This window comes from Hyaena hyaena, unplaced genomic scaffold (assembly GCF_003009895.1).
Source record: "Hyaena hyaena isolate Hyena2069 unplaced genomic scaffold, ASM300989v1 scaffold_281, whole genome shotgun sequence".
Classification (NCBI taxonomy): Eukaryota; Metazoa; Chordata; class Mammalia; order Carnivora; family Hyaenidae; genus Hyaena; species Hyaena hyaena.
In genome coordinates this window covers 1,927,884-1,945,340 of record NW_024080914.1, presented here as the reverse complement: position 1 = coordinate 1,945,340, position 17,457 = coordinate 1,927,884, and the positions used below count along the sequence as shown (strand labels likewise).

General features: G+C 41.1%; 1 protein-coding gene across 8 annotated transcripts in view; it reads left to right on the top strand.

Annotated features, from left to right (window-relative positions):
* The window catches only part of LOC120241352 (gamma-interferon-inducible protein 16-like), a 27,720-nt gene extending 16,090 nt beyond the window's left edge, over window positions 1-11,630 (top strand). For 5 of the 8 annotated variants that reach the window (XM_039246411.1, XM_039246410.1, XM_039246405.1 and 2 more), the window contains 6 exons: window positions 2,410-2,577; window positions 4,877-5,065; window positions 6,285-6,473; window positions 8,817-9,236; window positions 10,248-10,433; window positions 11,372-11,630. In XM_039246411.1, coding sequence (XP_039102342.1) covers window positions 2,410-2,577; window positions 4,877-5,065; window positions 6,285-6,473; window positions 8,817-9,236; window positions 10,248-10,433; window positions 11,372-11,440 — 1,221 coding nt within the window. In that variant the 3' untranslated portion in view covers window positions 11,441-11,630. The remainder of the gene's footprint in view (window positions 1-2,409; window positions 2,578-4,876; window positions 5,066-6,284; window positions 6,474-8,816; window positions 9,237-10,247; window positions 10,434-11,371) is intronic. The other 3 variants (XM_039246409.1, XM_039246408.1, XM_039246412.1) reach the window with 3 other exon arrangements.
* Window positions 11,631-17,457: the final 5,827 nt, after the last annotated feature.

The following is a 17,457-nucleotide window of genomic DNA, read 5'->3' as shown; positions in this document are numbered from 1 at the left end:
TCCTTCCCTGCTAGTGGCCAGTCGAGCTGAGCTCTGGATGCCTGGCAGTGAGGGGTCCGGTGGGCATCGCCTTCAAAGGGTGGGGTTGCTTCTGTTTTACTGTCACTTGAAGCTGCATCACCTGGTGTCTCTGAGCCCATGGTGTCCCTCTTAAGCTTCAGCCTCCCCAGCGGTTTCCCCACCAGTCGATTAGTGACAGTGCCCTTTATGCCACAGTGCCCCTGGCGGGGTCCCTGCACTGTGACCCAGTGACCCAGCTTATGTCATGTCCCGCATAGCGCTTGGAGGTCTCTCAATAAAGAATGTCTGTCTGCACGTGGCACAAGGCCTCGTCTTCCTGACCCCAGGCCCACGCGTGAAGCTCTGGTCTTGCCCACTGGATGCTCTGGTGTGACTTCAAGGCCATTCCTTTGTCACTCACTTCCCCCATGCCATTGCAGCCAGAAAGACTCTCTGTTCCCACCCTGTGCCTCCTCACCTCCCCATAGTCCTCTTGATTCCATCCTTCGGGAAACCCAGGTGCCCCAAATATAGGCACTTCTCAAGATAACTTTATTTTTGCCATGTAGATTGGGGTGGAAGTCACACATTCCAAGTTCCTTTGTGCCTAAACAGGTGACTCCTTAAACAAATGACTCCCTTGAGAATTTCTATTCCCATGAGAATAGATCTGCTGTCATGAATCCTCCTTAGTGTACAGGGACCTCACAGAGGCTCATCTGCTCCCAAGCCTCTTGTACATAAACACACCATGGAGTGACTTCTTCTCTGCGGTCCAGCCACCTGTACAGGAGCAAACTTGGTGTCTTATTGTTCAGTCTTTTCTTCATTAGATGAGCACCAAATCCTGCTCTAATTCATCATGGTGTCTCCCAATGGTTTTCTTTACAGTATGGGAGCTGTTCACTTTTTCCTCAAAACCAGGTGTAGACCAGCTTCACTCTTGATTCCTAGAGCTACGTCTCTGCTAAAGCAAACAACTCTGATCATCATGTTTCTAGAACAGGGCAGCGTGATGAAGGAAATAATCTGTGAGGGGAGGAAATCAATTATTATGTTGAATATTATCCAGTCAAAAGAGTGTTTACACGATCTAAATGCGACTGTTATGAACAAATCTTTAACTTTCCCTGATTTTGAGAGAATATCAAGATGCTCTTGTCAATGAGATAAATTGCTACCTGTGGCAGAGTGAAGAGAGAAGCTTTTTTATTAAAGTATTTCCCGTGTCCTTAAGAGGGACTCCCATATGACATGAAGCTTATGCAGATCAGAGCACTAAGGAAAATTCCCTGTGTAGTTCATGACACAGCAATGACAATATTGACACCTCTGTGTATTGACCATGTAGTGTGTGCGGACTCTGAAACCTGTGTGGTCTATATCCATGATTGCATTTCATCTTTATAACAGCATTTATTATTTATCACCCAGGGTTTTAAAATATATGAATAGACAGCGTCATGGGTGGGCTTACTTCCAAAGCTCAGGCTTAGTAGCTCTTTAAAAGAGGAATAATGTGGAGGGTAGTCCCAGGGTTTTCCAATCAGGAAGCTTCCTGACAAAGACAGGAATGTTCAGAAGCTTCCACTTCAACTTTATATGCAAGTCACATCTGATGAACTAGTCAAAAGGATGTTAAATATGGTAAGAGTTGTAGCAAATGCGTATTGGATGCAGAATGGTACCCATGGGCTTTGGTTAGTAAGGGTAATGGTAGTCAAGACAAGTGATGTTACAGACTCTTCCTGCACTTTCTGAAAGAATCACAGAAATCTAGGTACTGGGAAAGCCTGAGTGAAATCTTTCTTGGGTTTTTCTGTCCTTGAGATCCCTGAAGGATTTGGCTGCCGGGTGCAGAATCCTGCCTCTTGAGTTATGAACCTGGGGGATCTGTCTGGTTGATATATAAAGCATTCACAGGTTTTCTACACCTGAAAGACAGGTGATAGGAATGAATTGGCTTATTTGTGACTGCAGAAGGCTGTAAAAAACTTTATTAGTAAAATATCCCAAAGTGCAGTCAAAGTTGTTCAGAGACCAGCTTCCATTGGAGCCAGGTAGGGTTTTCTCCCAGTCCACAATCCACGTGTTGTCTTGAGGAACTTGACATAGGGTCCTTTGAAGCAGAGACAGAACTAGAATTGCATAACATTCCAATGAAAGTTCAATAATCTGTGTTGTTAAAATTTGCAGAGGGATGTTTGTGATCCTGGTTGGGATCCAAGGGGGGAATGGATGGAGGTATCATATATGTTGGAGTTTTCATAGTGAAGATCCTGGGGTGTGTGTGTGTGTGTGTGTGTGATAGAGAGAGAGAGAGAGAGAGAGAGAGAGAGAGAGAGAGCACGATTGTGGCTCACCAGATATTGAAAACTATTAATTGGCGGGGGGGACTACTTTTTTCAGAAAAAGAAAACACCAACCATAAAAACTGCACAACCTCTGATGATGCCGCCAATGCAAGGATGGGGTCAACTTGGACAACCTTCGGTAACAGGTGCACAGTCACCTGGGACCTTCCCTCAGTCTCCTCAGATGCCTCCATCATCTCCAGGCTGCAGCTCTGCGACCAAGGTACCATCTCGCTCTTCCCCTACTTGTACCTCTCTCTACAACATAGTACAGGAATCATCATGACCTGTAAAGAGCTTCTCAGTATTCCCTACTACGTATAATTTCCTAACACAATAACAATCACAACAGCCACTGTCTCTCTTCTATGACAATGACATATGGGCACATCTCAAGATAACTCTACTTCTCCATGTAGACTGGCTTGAAAGTTATACGTTTAAGTTCCTTTCTGCCTGAAAAGGTGACTCTTACACAAATGACACCGATAAGAATTTCTACTCCCATGAAAATAGATCTGCTCTCCTGAATCCTCCTTGGTGCACAGGGACTTCACAGAGGCTCAACTGCTCCCAAGCCTCTTGTACATAAACACACCATGAAGTAACTTCTCTGGGGTCCAGCCCCCTGTACAGGAGTAACATGAGGGTCTGATTGTTCAGTCTTTTTTTCATTAAATGAGCACAAAAATCTTGCTCTGATTCATCATGGGGTCTCCCAATGATTTTCTCTACAGTGTGGGAACTGTTCATTTTTTCCAAAAAAACAAGTTCAAACCAATTTGCCTCTAGATTCCTAGAGCTACGTCTCTTCTAAAGCAAAGAGCTCTGATTGTTATGTTTCTAGAACAGAGCAGAGTGATGAAGGAAATAATCTGTGAGGGGACGAAATCAATTATTATTATTAATGTTATCCAGTCAGAAAGAATAATTACAGCATCTAAAACCTACTGTTAATATAGAAGCTTTCACTTTCCCTGATATCGAGAGAATATCGATGCTCTTGCCAATGAGATAAATTGCTTCCAGTGGCAGAAGTGAAGAAAGAAGCTTCTTTATTAAAGTATTTCCCTTTCCATCAGGAGGGACTCCCATACAACATAAAGCTTCTTCAGATCAGAGCAGTAATACAAATTCTCTGGGTAGTTCATGACACAGCAATCACAATATTGACATCATTGTCTATTGACCACGTAGTGTGTTTTACTCTAAAACCTGTGTGCTCTGTGTCCATAATCTCATTTTGTCTTTATAACAGCATTAATTATTTATCACTCAGGGTGCTGTTGTTAGTCCCATTTTGCCTATAAGAACACTGATGTTCATAGAGGTTAAACACATACTGCAAAGGTCACACAGATAGTGAGTGTCAGGGCACCAAGACTTGAGTATTTGATGGGCACATACAGAATCTATGTATGTGTGTGGATGTTACAATATTTCTTAAATTCTTTTAAACATCAGAATAGACGGTGTCACAGATGGACTTCTTTCCATACCCAAGGCCCTATAAGCCCTCAAAATAGGAATGAGGTGTCGGGGGTGGTCCGAGGGTGTTCCAATCAGGAAGCTGGCTGCCAGAGGCAGGTATTTCCAGAAGCTCCCACTTCTACAACTTTATCAACAAGCCACACCTGATGAACTACTCATATAGATGCTAAAAGTGGTAAGAGTGGTGGTAAATGCATATTGGATACAGAATGGTACCTAGGGGCTTTGGTTAGTAACGTTAAAAGTAGTCAAGACAAATAATGTTACAGACTCTTCCTGCACTTTCTGAAAGAATCACAGAAATCTAGGTACTGGGAAAGCCTGAGTGAAATCTTTCTTGGGTTTTTCTGTCCTTGAGATCCCTGAAGGATTTGGCTGCCGGGTGCAGAATCCTGCCTCTTGAGTTATGAACCTGGGGGATCTGTCTGGTTGATATATAAAGCATTCACAGGTTTTCTACACCTGAAAGACAGGTGATAGGAATGAATTGGCTTATTTGTGACTGCAGAAGGCTGTAAAAAACTTTATTAGTAAAATATCCCAAAGTGCAGTCAAAGTTGTTCAGAGACCAGCTTCCATTGGAGCCAGGTAGGGTTTTCTCCCAGTCCACAATCCACGTGTTGTCTTGAGGAACTTGACATAGGGTCCTTTGAAGCAGAGACAGAACTAGAATTGCATAACATTCCAATGAAAGTTCAATAATCTGTGTTGTTAAAATTTGCAGAGGGATGTTTGTGATCCTGGTTGGGATCCTAGCTGGGGAGTGGATGGAGGTATCCTGTAAGTGCTAGTATTCCTGGGTGAAGATCCTGGTGTGTGTGTGTGTGTGTGTGTGTGTGTGTGTGTGTCTGAGGGCTCACACGCACGTGTGTTTGACAGAGACAGACAGATAGAATGACAGAGAGACTGAGAGAAACAGAGAGACAGAGTGAGGGAAAGAGGAGAGGGAGCAGAGGAGTTGGAAAGTGAGAGACAGAAATAGGAGAGAGAGAGAGATTGTGGTTCATCTGATACTGAAAACTATTAACTAGGGGGGAAAAAACTACTTTCAGATCAAGAAAACACAAACCATAAAAACTGAAAAACCTGAGATGATGCAGCCAACGCAAGGAAGTGGTCAGCTTGGACAACCTTCAGTAACAGGTGCATGGTCACCTGGGAGCTGCCCTCAGCCTCCTCAGATGCCTCCACCAACCCCAGGCTGCAGTTCCTTGACCAAGGTACCATCTTGCCCTTACCCATACTTGTACCTCTCTCTACAACATAGTACAGGAATCATCATGACCTGTAAAGAGCTTCTCAGTAATCCCCTACTATGTATAATTTCCTAACATAACAATAACAATAGCAGCTTCTGACTGTCTTCAGTGACAATTACATATGGGCACATCTCAAGATAACTCTACTTTTGCCATGTATACTGGCTTCAAAGTGACACTTTCTAAGTCCCTTTCTACCTAAACAGGTGACTCCTTAAACAAATGACTCCCATGAGAATTTCTACTCTCATGAGAATAGTTCTGCCTTCCTGAATCCTTCTTGGTGCACAGGGACCCGAATAGAGGCTCATCTTCTCCCTCAGCCTCTTGTACATGCAGAATGGTACCCATGGGCTTTGGTTAGTAATAGTAAAAGTAGTCAAGACAAATGATGTTACAGACTCTTCTCTGCATTCCCGAAATGATCACAAAAATCCAGAGACTGGGAAAGCCTGGGTGAAATCTTTATTGGGTTTGCTATCCTTGAGATCCCTGAAGGATTTGGCTGCCGGGTGCAGAATCCTGCCTCTTGAGTTATGAACCTGGGGGATCTGTCTGGTTGATATATAAAGCATTCACAGGTTTTCTACACCTGAAAGACAGGTGATAGAAATGAATTGGCCTATCTGCCAAAGCACAAGGCTGTAAAAAATCTTGTTTAATGAAATATCCCTAAGTGCAGGCAAAGTCATTGTGAGACCAGCTTCCAATGGAGCTGGGTAGGGTTTTCTCCCAGTCCACAATCCACATGTTGTCTTGAGGAACTTGACATAGGGTCCTTTGAAGCAAAGGCAGAACTAGAATTGCATAACATTACAATGAAATATCAGTCATCTGTGTTGTTAAAATTTGCAGAAGGGTGTTTGTAATCCTGGCTGGGGTCCAAGCTGGGGAGTGGATGGAGGTATCCTAATATGTGCTAGTATTTCCGAGTGAAGATCCTGGTGTGTGTGTGTGTGTGTGTGTGTGTGTGTGTGTGCGCGCCTGTGCACGCACGCGTGCCCATTCACACATGTATGTGTTACAGACACAGAGAGAAAAAGAGAGAGAGAGAGAGAAAGAGACAGAGAGAGATGAGGGAGAGAAAGAGAGTGTGCATAAGAGTTGGTAAGTGAGAGAGAGAGAGAGTTAAAGGAAGAGAGAGATTGTGGTTCATCTGATACTGAAAACTATTATCCAGGGGGAAGAAAGCTACTTTCAGATCAAGAAAACACAAACCATAAAAACTGAAAAGCCTGAGATGATGCAGCCAATGCAGGGATGGGGTCAGCTTGGACAACCTGCAGTAACAGGTGCACAGTCACCTGGGAGCTTCCCTCACCCTCTTCAGATGCTTCCACCAACCCCAGGCTCCAGTTCTGCGACCAAGGTACCATCTTGCTCTCCTCCATACTTGTACCTCTCTCTACAACATAGTACAGGAATCATCATGACCTGTAAAGAGCTCCTCAGCATTTCCCTACTATGTATAATTTCCTTACATAACAAAAGTCACTCATTAGCTTATTAAATGCAGATAGTGAGATTTCAGTGTAGTACAAGTCCTTTGCTATTTGAAAGTATGCATTTTGAAGTAATTCCTGATCTCAAGAGGGTTACCGACTTGAGGAGTAGGGGTAGGGGGTGGCCAGACCATTAAATATGAACATGGGAAGATATTTAGCGCTTAGATTCCTGTCTCTTTTTTCCCTTTCCCCTTGGCTTACTGACCATACTTCTGGATTCATTTCCCACATTCGGGGCTTCTTCCCACCTCAGATGTGTAGACATAAGCTATTTCTGTGGCTGGGAATTCATTACTCCTGTCTTTTCACTGACCCGGATACACCCATCTTCAGACACCTCCCTTTCCCCCAGCAACACCTCACTGATGTGTCCCCACAATATATCATATTTTTCCTCTGCTCGATTTCACAGGTCCCTTTATTTCTCTTTTCCAGCTTTTATCACCACTATAACGAATGTACCTTCTCCTTTTATGTGAAAATAACTTCAAATTATAGGGAAAGACTAGACTAGGATGGAGAGGTGAGTGCCCAGGCCTGCATCCACTCCATCCTAGCTCACCTCTGTCCCACCATGACATGACCATGGTGGTTGCCTACACTTGGGGGTACAGTATTGACTTGGAAGTGACTTGCTATGTCCCCATCTGCCATCTTGGGGCATTGTCATCTTTTCTCCTGTCAGAATCCTTCTGCTGCAGTGAATCCCCCATGGGAGGGACCTCAGGAGGTTCATCTGCACCCTCAAGCTCTTACACATAAACACACTACGTAGTCATTGCTTCTCTGAGATCTGGCCACTTGCACAGGAGACCTTCAAAAAGATACCTGACCTTTCAGTCTGTACTTAATTAGGGGAGCATGAAAGCTTTGATCTTATTCACATGGGGACTCCCAACAATTTTCTCTAGAGTGTGGGTTCTGTTTGCTTTTTTAATTCAAAGCCAGAAACAGATCACTATCACCTTTGATTTCTGTTATTATATGTCCTTGAAGGAAATAGCACAGGACAGCATGATTCATGAATAAGGTGGGAAGTGGAGAATATACTCTGAGAGAAAATGACCTGCTTATGCCTTCAAAATATTATCCAAACCAATGTTATTTTCTCAGCCTCCAAGCCCTATTCCTGTCATGCCAGTTTATGATGACTGATATTTAAAAGGCAATAGCTCTAGATGATCTTGTCAATAAGATTACTGAATATATGTGGCTGATCCAAAAGAAGAAACTTCTTTTATAAGGATATCCCTCTAACAAAGATTCCACCAACAGGGTCAACACAAAGCATGAAATATCTGTTTATCGGGGCAGACTACAGGATTAAAAAAAAAAAAAAACACGGAAAAACAATGATGATGTATTTCTGTGCACTAGGCATTTACTTGGTGCTGGATTCAAAAACAGGCTTTGTGATCTAATGCTTTAACATTTAGGGGGATTTCTTTTCTCTTTGTAGAGCTTTTTCTATGTCTTCTGTTTTTTAGAATCATGAAGTCAAAATAATTCAATGCCAGGGAAGCATGTTTTCAGAAAGCTCATCCTTCTGCTGTTCAAAAGCTTGGAGCCAGGACATTATTAAATTACGAAAGTTTATGAGCTTCTCCAGTGATTGCTTAACTAATCTCTTTCTAGCACAGCACTTCTTAAAAAAGGGCTCATGGCTTCCTTCTTTCAATTGTGACATCTCCTGGGATCGGTTCCAGATAAAATCTGTGGTTTCTGACTAAAGCCGGTCCCACTGTCAGTGCTGTTAGAGTGATTTATTTTCTTTCCTTTGTATGTCTTACTTTGCTCACTAAAATGCTGATTGGTAAATTAAGATAATATATTTACCCTCATGTCTAATGGGAATCCCATCACAAAGGCATGGCTATCTCCCTCTTCCTCTATGCTTGCCAGAGCTCTCCTCAAAAAAATTTTTTTTTATCTTGGGTTAATCCCTTTAACAGAAAAAATAATATTCCTCCCAAATTTATAAAACAATGGATAAAATAAGTACAATGACATGTAACTCTTCTCCATGTCTTCCACAGGCTACCTTATGACCGGTCAGCCATCTCTGTCTAGATCATTTTTTTCCCCAAATCCATCCAAGCTGAGTGTTTCTAGAGGCTCAATATTAAGCCTAAGGTGACACTCACTAGAAAGAGACTGTGTATTCCCTTTCTTAACTGTGCCACTTTTTGATGTGTACTTCCAAGTAGAAACCAAGATTGAAGGCTGTACCTACAAAAGCTTCCAAGGAAGAGGGTTTACAGACAGGCCCCAAGGAAGTGATGGTGCTGAAAGCAACAGAGCCATTTGCATACGACGTCATGGGAGAAGAGAGACACATGTTTCATGCCACTGTGGTTACCGAGAGCCAATTCTTCCAAGTGAAGGTTTTTCATGTCAGCTTGAAGGAGAAGTTCATCCCAAAGAGAGTGATCACCATATCAGATTATATTGGCCGCAACGGATTCCTGGAGGTGTACAATCTCTCTTCTGTGTCTGATGTTAATCCTGACCGAAAGATGGAGGTCTCAGGCAGACTGATCCAAAATGCAAACGCAACTCGAAAAATCAAGGATCTTCTCTTGGAAGAGACAGGAACATTTGTGAGCGGGGTGTATCAGGTGCATAAGGTAAGCCCACACCATTGTTTTGTACTATTTTTTCTGTACCCCCAGAATTTGAAGGTCTGAACTTGCCAAGTGGGGTCTGGTTAACTTCTTTTTTTTTCTTCTTAATGTTTTATTTATTTCTAGGAGAGAGAGAGAGAGAGACAGCGTGAGCAGGGGAGGTTCAGAGAGAGAGGGAGTCACAGACTGAAACAGGCTCCAGGCTCTGAGCCAGCAGTCAGCACAGAAGGGTCTGGTTAACTTCTGAAACAAAAGAACTCATGGCTCCAATGACCAGGGTAGTTGGGTAGAATTTTCCCACTTCAGGATGTGAGATAGAAAAAATTTTTCATTTTCCTCTTCCAAAGGCAGTGCCATAAAATTCTACAGAAAAATATTTCCCCAAATCCTTAACATTTATCAGATACGATGATCCATTCACAGGCACCCTGGCCCAGTACAGTGCAAATTTTCTATCAGTACACATATCCTTATGATTTTGTTTGAGTTCTGTCTTATCCATTTCAGTGACAGCTTAACTTGATTGTGAGTAAAGAATTGTCCTCCCAAACTTGAATGCTAGTTGTGACCATCCGAGTAGGAAGTCAACAGATAACTCTGCCCTGAAATGCAGCTTTTTCCTTCTACCTGTGTTGTCTCCTGTGCCCCATGTAAGTGGCTGTGCACACAGGTGTATGTGCAGTACACTGAGGGAGAAGGAACCTAGAATAATGTAACTAGAAGATCGAGATTCAGGATTTGGGCAGATTGGGAAGAGTGAATAGTGAATGTACAGGAAAGAAATACAGACTGAAATGACATAATCTATTTAATGAGGATTAATGGCAATCCTCCTCAGACTCATAAGGAGAATTCTCTAAACAAAGCATCTTAAGCTATTTTTTACCCCTCTTTCTGGACCTCCAGTACATATTAACCTGTTGGAGACAAAATTTTCCACCCACACCCTGTGTTTCTCTAGATATGGAAAGCTGATCCAGTTCTGAGGAGGAGGGTGATGATTTTCTTTTGCAGAAAAAGGTGTTGAATCAAAGCATCATTTTCTATGAAATACAAGATAATACAGGGAAGATGGGTGTCATGGTGTATGGACGACTGACCAAAGTCAACTGTGAAGAAGGCGACAAACTCTCCCTCATCTGCTTTGAACTAAGTGGGACTCTGAGACAGCTTAGATCTGTAACTCACAGTTTCATCAAGGTGGGAACTTCTGGGGAACAGCATTATTCCAATGTTGAAGACCTAAAGAAAACTAGGCCAACTGTCCTTTCTATCATTCTTTCTTTCTTTAAGAAGGAGGTTTTGAATTGTGTTGGAGAGAGAAGCCCCAGAGAGGCCTTCAAAAGATATAATACCTAGCTTACTACTACAAAGTTGGTTCAATCCATCAAAGCAGTGAGATTATGTAGTAAATTTGGGTTTCATTAAGGTTTATTTCTTTCAAAACCTAGCTCTATGATTTTCTAACTGGATAGTGAAGGTGAGCACCAGAAACCTTGGGTTCACCATCTCTAACATGGGGGAAATGCCATCTATCCCAGAGGAAGGCAAACAGGGCTCACACCGGACCTAAATGATCAAGAGTGCCCCTGAGTACCTCAAAACACAAAGTGACCTGCCTTTAGTGAGATACACAGACAGAGGGGGTTGGTTCTACAGGACTAAGTCCATGCTGTTTGTCCACATGAGATTGTGGGAAGACCCTCAAAGACTAGTACCAGAATAAAATAGATCAAAGGTTTACACATCCAGACCCAAACCAATGTCCACACTCTTAGATATCTCCAGTTCTGAGACTTTCAAACCTTCCAGCCTTTCCATTCCAGCCTTAACCCCCCTCCTACCTGTCTTCCCAGTGAAAACCTTCCCCCTCAACCTTGGCATTGAGTAGACCTGCTCCTTCCTCTCTCCTGCCCTTCCACATGCACGTATGCTTTGTGTGTGAGTGACTACCTCATTTTAGGGTCTCAACCAAGGTGGGAGATGACTCATTCATTGAAGGAAGAGTGAGAAGAACCTTACAGAAAAAAAAGGGAAAAGGGGATGAAACTGGTGGTCAGAAGACAGCGTTAGTGCAGGGAGAAAGGTAGAATTAGCTACCTCTCAACTGCTCTAACTTCATCTCTTTCTTCTTCAAGGTCATCAAGCCCAGGAAAAACAAGAAAGAACAACTCAATCCCTATTTGTATATGCAAAACTTATCATAATGTCCTTCTAAAGACCTGGATGCAGTTAACGATGTATATGGAAATAAAATCCAAATACAGAAAAGCTATATATGTATGTGATAGAAATTCAGTGATAGATATACCAGCTATTAATTCTAGGAAATAGAGTGTTAATGGATACTTCTCATTTTCTTTTTTATACCTTTCTGTGCCACCCTAATGCCATATTTTGCATATATATTTTTTATAATTTTTAAAAAATAATAAACTTTTTCTAAAACTGTGCTATAACAGGAGTCTAATTCATAAGCACATTGCTTAAAAGTGAATCATTTACAGAGAGGGAGGCAAACTGTAAGAGACTTAAATACAAAAAAACCCCTGAGGGTTGCTGGAGGGGAGTTGGGTGATGGGATGTGTGGTGGACATTTAGGAAGGCACTTGTTGGGATGAGCACTGGGTGTTATATGTAAGTTATGAATCACTAAGTTCTACTCCTGAAACCTTTACAACACTAGATATTAACTAATTTGGATTTAAATTTAAAAAGTAAATAGTAAAAGAAAAGAATATGAAAAAAAAAAAGTAAATCATTTGTGACTTGTAGATCAGGTTGGAGCACACAGGCCCAAAGCAATATTTGCATTTATGCTTTGGGTGCGACCTTGACAAGGGAAGGCTGGGATCAAGAACAGACATGTTTAACAGGCTCTGCCATGCTCAGAGAAACCCTGCTGAGTGCACATGTCAGCACAGAAATTCTCTGTGCTGCAGTTGTTAAGCCCTGTTTCCTAGGAAAGGATTGCTTTAGCTCAGAAAAGTGGGAATCTATTCAGAATTGGTTCCCCTGAAGAGGCATAATGCTAATTATTCTGCCAAATAAGTCACCTTCGGGCAATTTACATGAAGACTCTTATGTGTTGCACGTGATTCTAGCCCCGTTTGATGTGGAATGACTGGCTCCATTCCCTTACTCGAGCACCAAGAGCTCATAGTTCTCTGGCCAAGTCTCCTGGATCTCATGCTGGATCTCATCCTATGTGGATTCCATCAGGAAGTTGCCTCAGGCAAAAGACCTGCATCGGGCAAGCACCTAAGAATAATTCATGTATTATAAAATTCTACGGCAGAAAGGAGATATCCCAAACCTGACATTTACAATAGATTTCTTGGTCACATTTTTACTACCTGGTGTTTTACAAGCATTTTGTGTCGCTTGATCTTCAGCCTAGCTCTAGATGGTTGATAGTTTTCTCCTTTTTACTCTCCTAATGTGAGAAAAAGAAGGAACGGAAAAGTGAAATCACTTCCCTAATGATACTCAGATGGTCAGTCATTGTCCTTGATTGAGAATCAGGCCGTGGTTCTGGTTGGGGGAGGTGTTAGAGGGAGAGAAGTGAGGATGAGGCAGAAGTTGAGAAGAATGGAATGAGGTGTCTCCCTCTGTGAAGGTCCAAGGATGTTTACGTGCAACTGATCTAGGAAAAGAGGCATTACAGATCTGCCTTTATGGTTTGGGGCCCAGGTCTATGGAAAAATAAGTTGTCCTCCCCTGTACTGCTTCCTTTATGAATGTGTGTCTTTTATTCTGGTAGGCTTAGATGGCAAGAGTAAAATACAGACTTATGTTTATCTCCTTGCCCAATATCATTCTAATAACATATATTAATAATAATATACATTAAAATATTAGTTAATAATGTTAATAACATATTATAGAATAGATAAATGTACAATATATATGAAATATAGTATATACATAGTATTTATAGTATAGATATACATTCAAGATAATTTGGGTCACTTTTGGGAAAATCTGACAGTGAGGGAACTTAGAAGTACTGAATCTGGGGCACCTGGGTGGCTCAGTTGGTTGAGCATCTGACTTTGGCTCAGGTCATGATCTCACAGTTTGTGAGTCTGAGCCCCGTGTCGGGCTCTGTGCTGACAGCTCAGAGCCTGGAGCCTGTTTCGGATTCTGTGTCTCACTCTCTCTCTGCCCCTCCCCCACTTGTGCTCTGTCTTTCTCTGTCTCTCAAAAATAAACAAATGTGAAAAAAAGTTTTAACAAGGAAGTGCTGAATCTGGTTTCTTCATCTGCAATGAAAAATATGAAGTTTAGAGAGATTGAGGGAAGTCGTCAACATCATAACGTCCCTCAACTAGTTAGGCAACAGATTTCATGCTGAGAAGATGTCTCCACCTGCGGAAACTTCCTCCACATCAGACCTGATCTGTGGACTCTGAGGATTAGGATGGCTCCACACAGAAATGAAGGTTGTATTCTGAATTACATACTCATCATCTACACGTTCTTACTCTTATTATTTTATATTCTTATTACTTTATACAAACTTCCTGCAAGTGACTATCTGTAGATAATGGTGATAAAGAGTTAGAGAATGAGGTCTTCCAGTGACCTGCCCAACCAGTTCCATGGCTTCTGTACAGTCATGGTGATTCCCTCTTAACTTGTTACTTCTAAACACATAGTGTTTCTAAAGGAGAGAAACAAGAAGTGACCCTCCACCCTAAAGGATTTGGGTCTTTGATTTTGTTTTCTTTTTTTCTTATGCTTACACTTCTGTATTTAAGCATTTATTATTCTTTTTACAAATAGTTTATTGTCAATTTGGTTTCCATATAACACCCAGTGCTCATCCCCATAAGTGCCCTCCTCTATGCCCATCTCCCCCCTCCCCCCCACACCCATCAGTCCTCAGTTTGTTCTCAGAAGGGGGGAAATCGTGGGGGAAGGGAAGAGAGGCAAACCATGAGAGACTCTTGAACGCTGAGAACAAACTGAGGATTTTGTTTTCACCTAAATAACTTCGTCCTCTAATGCCATGGACCTTCTGTATCTTCCATTTTTGTATTTTGCCACCCTTTGAAGCCCCTCCTCAACCCCAGCCTGAAGTAGGTGAGAAGCTGGAACTTCCCCTAGATTTGAAGTGCGGGACCCAAGAGAAGCTCACAACTCAGAGATACATATCTGCCATCACAGACACTGTATTGCTGTAGTTTGTACCAAGTGGTTTTAAGGTATCCAAGAGGCAAAGAAATATCTCTACAGATCTTGAAAGTAGCGCATTGTGGGTCTGATTATAAAACAGTCATCCAAACTGAATGCCCCATTTTCTCCATTTGTGAAAATAGTTATATCCGTGGTGGCCATTAAACAAGGCATCTATATGAAGCACTTAGTAATCAGTTCATCTGTAATGATTAGTAATGAAAGCTACTGAACTTCTGTTTGTAACTTGCATTTCTTCTTTAACAGCATGTGTTATAAATCTTTATGTGTCAGAACATGGTCATAAAGTGCAGTCGTATTCAAAAGCAAATTTATCATGACCTATTTAATTCTTATTTTATTGTTGGTCACTTCAATTAGTTTGAATTACTCTTAATTTGAAGCAATGTTCATGTAGTGCCTGTAAGCCAACATATTTTTAGGTTAAATATCCATAAGTGGAATTTCTGGATCAAAGAATATGAACATAATATTACCAAATTAATATCCCAATTAATACTTCTGAGAACACTGTTCTTAATAATCATATCATTATCACATTTATAAACAGTGCATATTATTAAACTAATGGGTAAGAAATACTCACCATTTTAAACTCCTTGACCCAGGGGCACCTGACTGGCTCAGTTGGTAGAGCAGGTGACTTTTTGATCTCGGGGTCATCAGTTTGAGCCCTATGTTGGGCATAGAGATTATTAAAAGTAACAACAACAATAATATAATAAAATAATTGATCCAATTTTTGGGAATCTTTTTTAAAAAATGTTTCGGCCTGAGTGGCTCCGTCAGTTAAGCATCTGACTTTGGTTCAGGTCATGATCTTGCAGTTCATGAGTTCGAGCTCCATGTCAGTCTCTGTTCTGACAGCTGTGTCTCCCCCTCTCTCTGCTTCTCCCCTACTCATGCTTTCTCTCTCTCTCTAAGATAAACATTTTTTAAAATTTTCATCTTATTTTTTATAAAAGAAATTGGTGCTTATTCCAGAGAAATCAAAAAACACAATCAAAAGAGTATTAAAAACATCCACAATTTTATCTTCCTCTGTGGTACCTATTTTCCATTTTTTGAATTAAGGTATAATGTTCACACGGTAAAGTTCAGTTATTAGTGCCACGTTCCTTGAGTTTTTACAACTGCATGCAGTTGTTTCATCACTACCGAATCAATATGTAGACCGTATTGTCAACTCCTCACCCAATTCCAAGCTCCTAACCACCACTGATATCGTTTCTCTTTTTTAAAAAAGTTAAATTTATTGTTAAAGTATAATTGGCATATAATGTTACATTAGTTTTAGGTGTACAACATATCGATTCAGCAATTCTATACATTACTAGATGTTCACCATGAGTGAGGTCACACTATCCGTCACCATACCTCATGATTACAATATTATCGACTTATATTCCCTATGTTGTACTTTTCATCCCCATGACTTATTTATTTTATACTTTTGCCAAAAGTCTATTACTCTGCCTCCTGTTCTCTGAGATTCTTGGATCTGTGGTTATATGTCTATAATTAGTTTTGAAAATTTCTTTGCCATCATCTCTTTTCAAATATTCCTCATGCCTCAATTTCACTCTTCTCTTTCTGGGATTCCAATGATAGGCATTTTAAACTGCTTAATATTGTCCCATGTCTCCTAGATACTCTTATCTTTTCAGTGTTTTCTATTTTGTGTTTCCATTTTTTTTTAAATCTGTCTCTAGTTTATTGACTCCTCCTGTGTGGTGTCAAGTCTACTGATGATTCTATTGTAGATTTCCCTCATCCCTATAACTGTATTTTTTATTCTTAGTATTTCCAATTCATTCTTTCTCTTAGTTTCCATTTTTCTACTGAAATCACTCATCTAATGATTCATGTTTTCCATCTATTTTAAATATACTACCTGACAGTTTCAACATTTTATTTCTTTTGATTGATTAGTCTCTTGACAGATTTTTTTCTTCACTTCATTGCATGCCTCACAAATTTTATTGAAAGCCATCCGTGATGGTGGAGACTGAGGTAGAGGGTCTTTATACCTGGAAATTAGTATAGATTATCTTACCATGCTTGTTGAATTGATCTGGTCAGAAGTAGAGATGGGTTTGAGATTTATTGGTGCTATTTATTCTCAGGGCACCACATGCTTTAAAATTCCTCCAGTCTTATCTATAGCATTAGCTTAAGGTCTTCCCTTCATACCTGAACCTAAGAAGATGTTTTTTACATACTCTTGACCACCCCCTATCAATAAAGTTCTGTGACTTGTTGTTTGGTACTTGTTTATTTGGGCAGTCAACAGCAGGTTGTAGGAGGAGTGATGAGGGGGTTCCTACTGTCCTGGCTCAACATCCTTCAGTCTTTGGTAGACATTTTGTCTTAAGTCTTACAGGGGAGATTTTCACCCCTGATCCTGTCCTTCCCTCACATGTAGAAGAACCCTTTACATTCTGCTTCCAGGACCTATCTCTACCCTTTCTCTGAGAGTAGAACAACTTTTTCTTCCCTCTGTTTTAATAGGTCTTCATCTGTGTCCTAATGATAGCAGAATTTGCGTCTCTTCCACTAGAGGATTTTTTGTTCTGGAAGGAAGAATCCAGACAGAGTTTCGTGTCTTCCCCATGATGGTTCATCTCCCCACCCCCAATCTTTCTCATAATCATCCAATGAGACCCATAGAGAAGTACCTGCAAGTACATACAAAGTCTCGCTGTGGTTGAGACTCCCAGTGGTTCTACACTTTTATGTTAGACCAAGGTCAGCCTTGAAAAATCCATTAAAATTTTTAGCTGAATTCTTCTTTCATGTGGGGAACTTGGTTTCGATCATTTGCTTCCACATAAGCAAGTGCTTGTACCTTTTCTCTCCTTGGAAGTGTCTCCTCTCTTTCCTTTGATTTTTCATTAGATGCTTGCCCTGCAGCCTTAGCTCTCTAATGGATTTAGAAAAAGTTGTGATTTTGTAGAGGATATGGCTTAATTTTATTGTTGTGAGGGTGGGAGCAAGACTCTAACTTTTCTACATTCTAAGT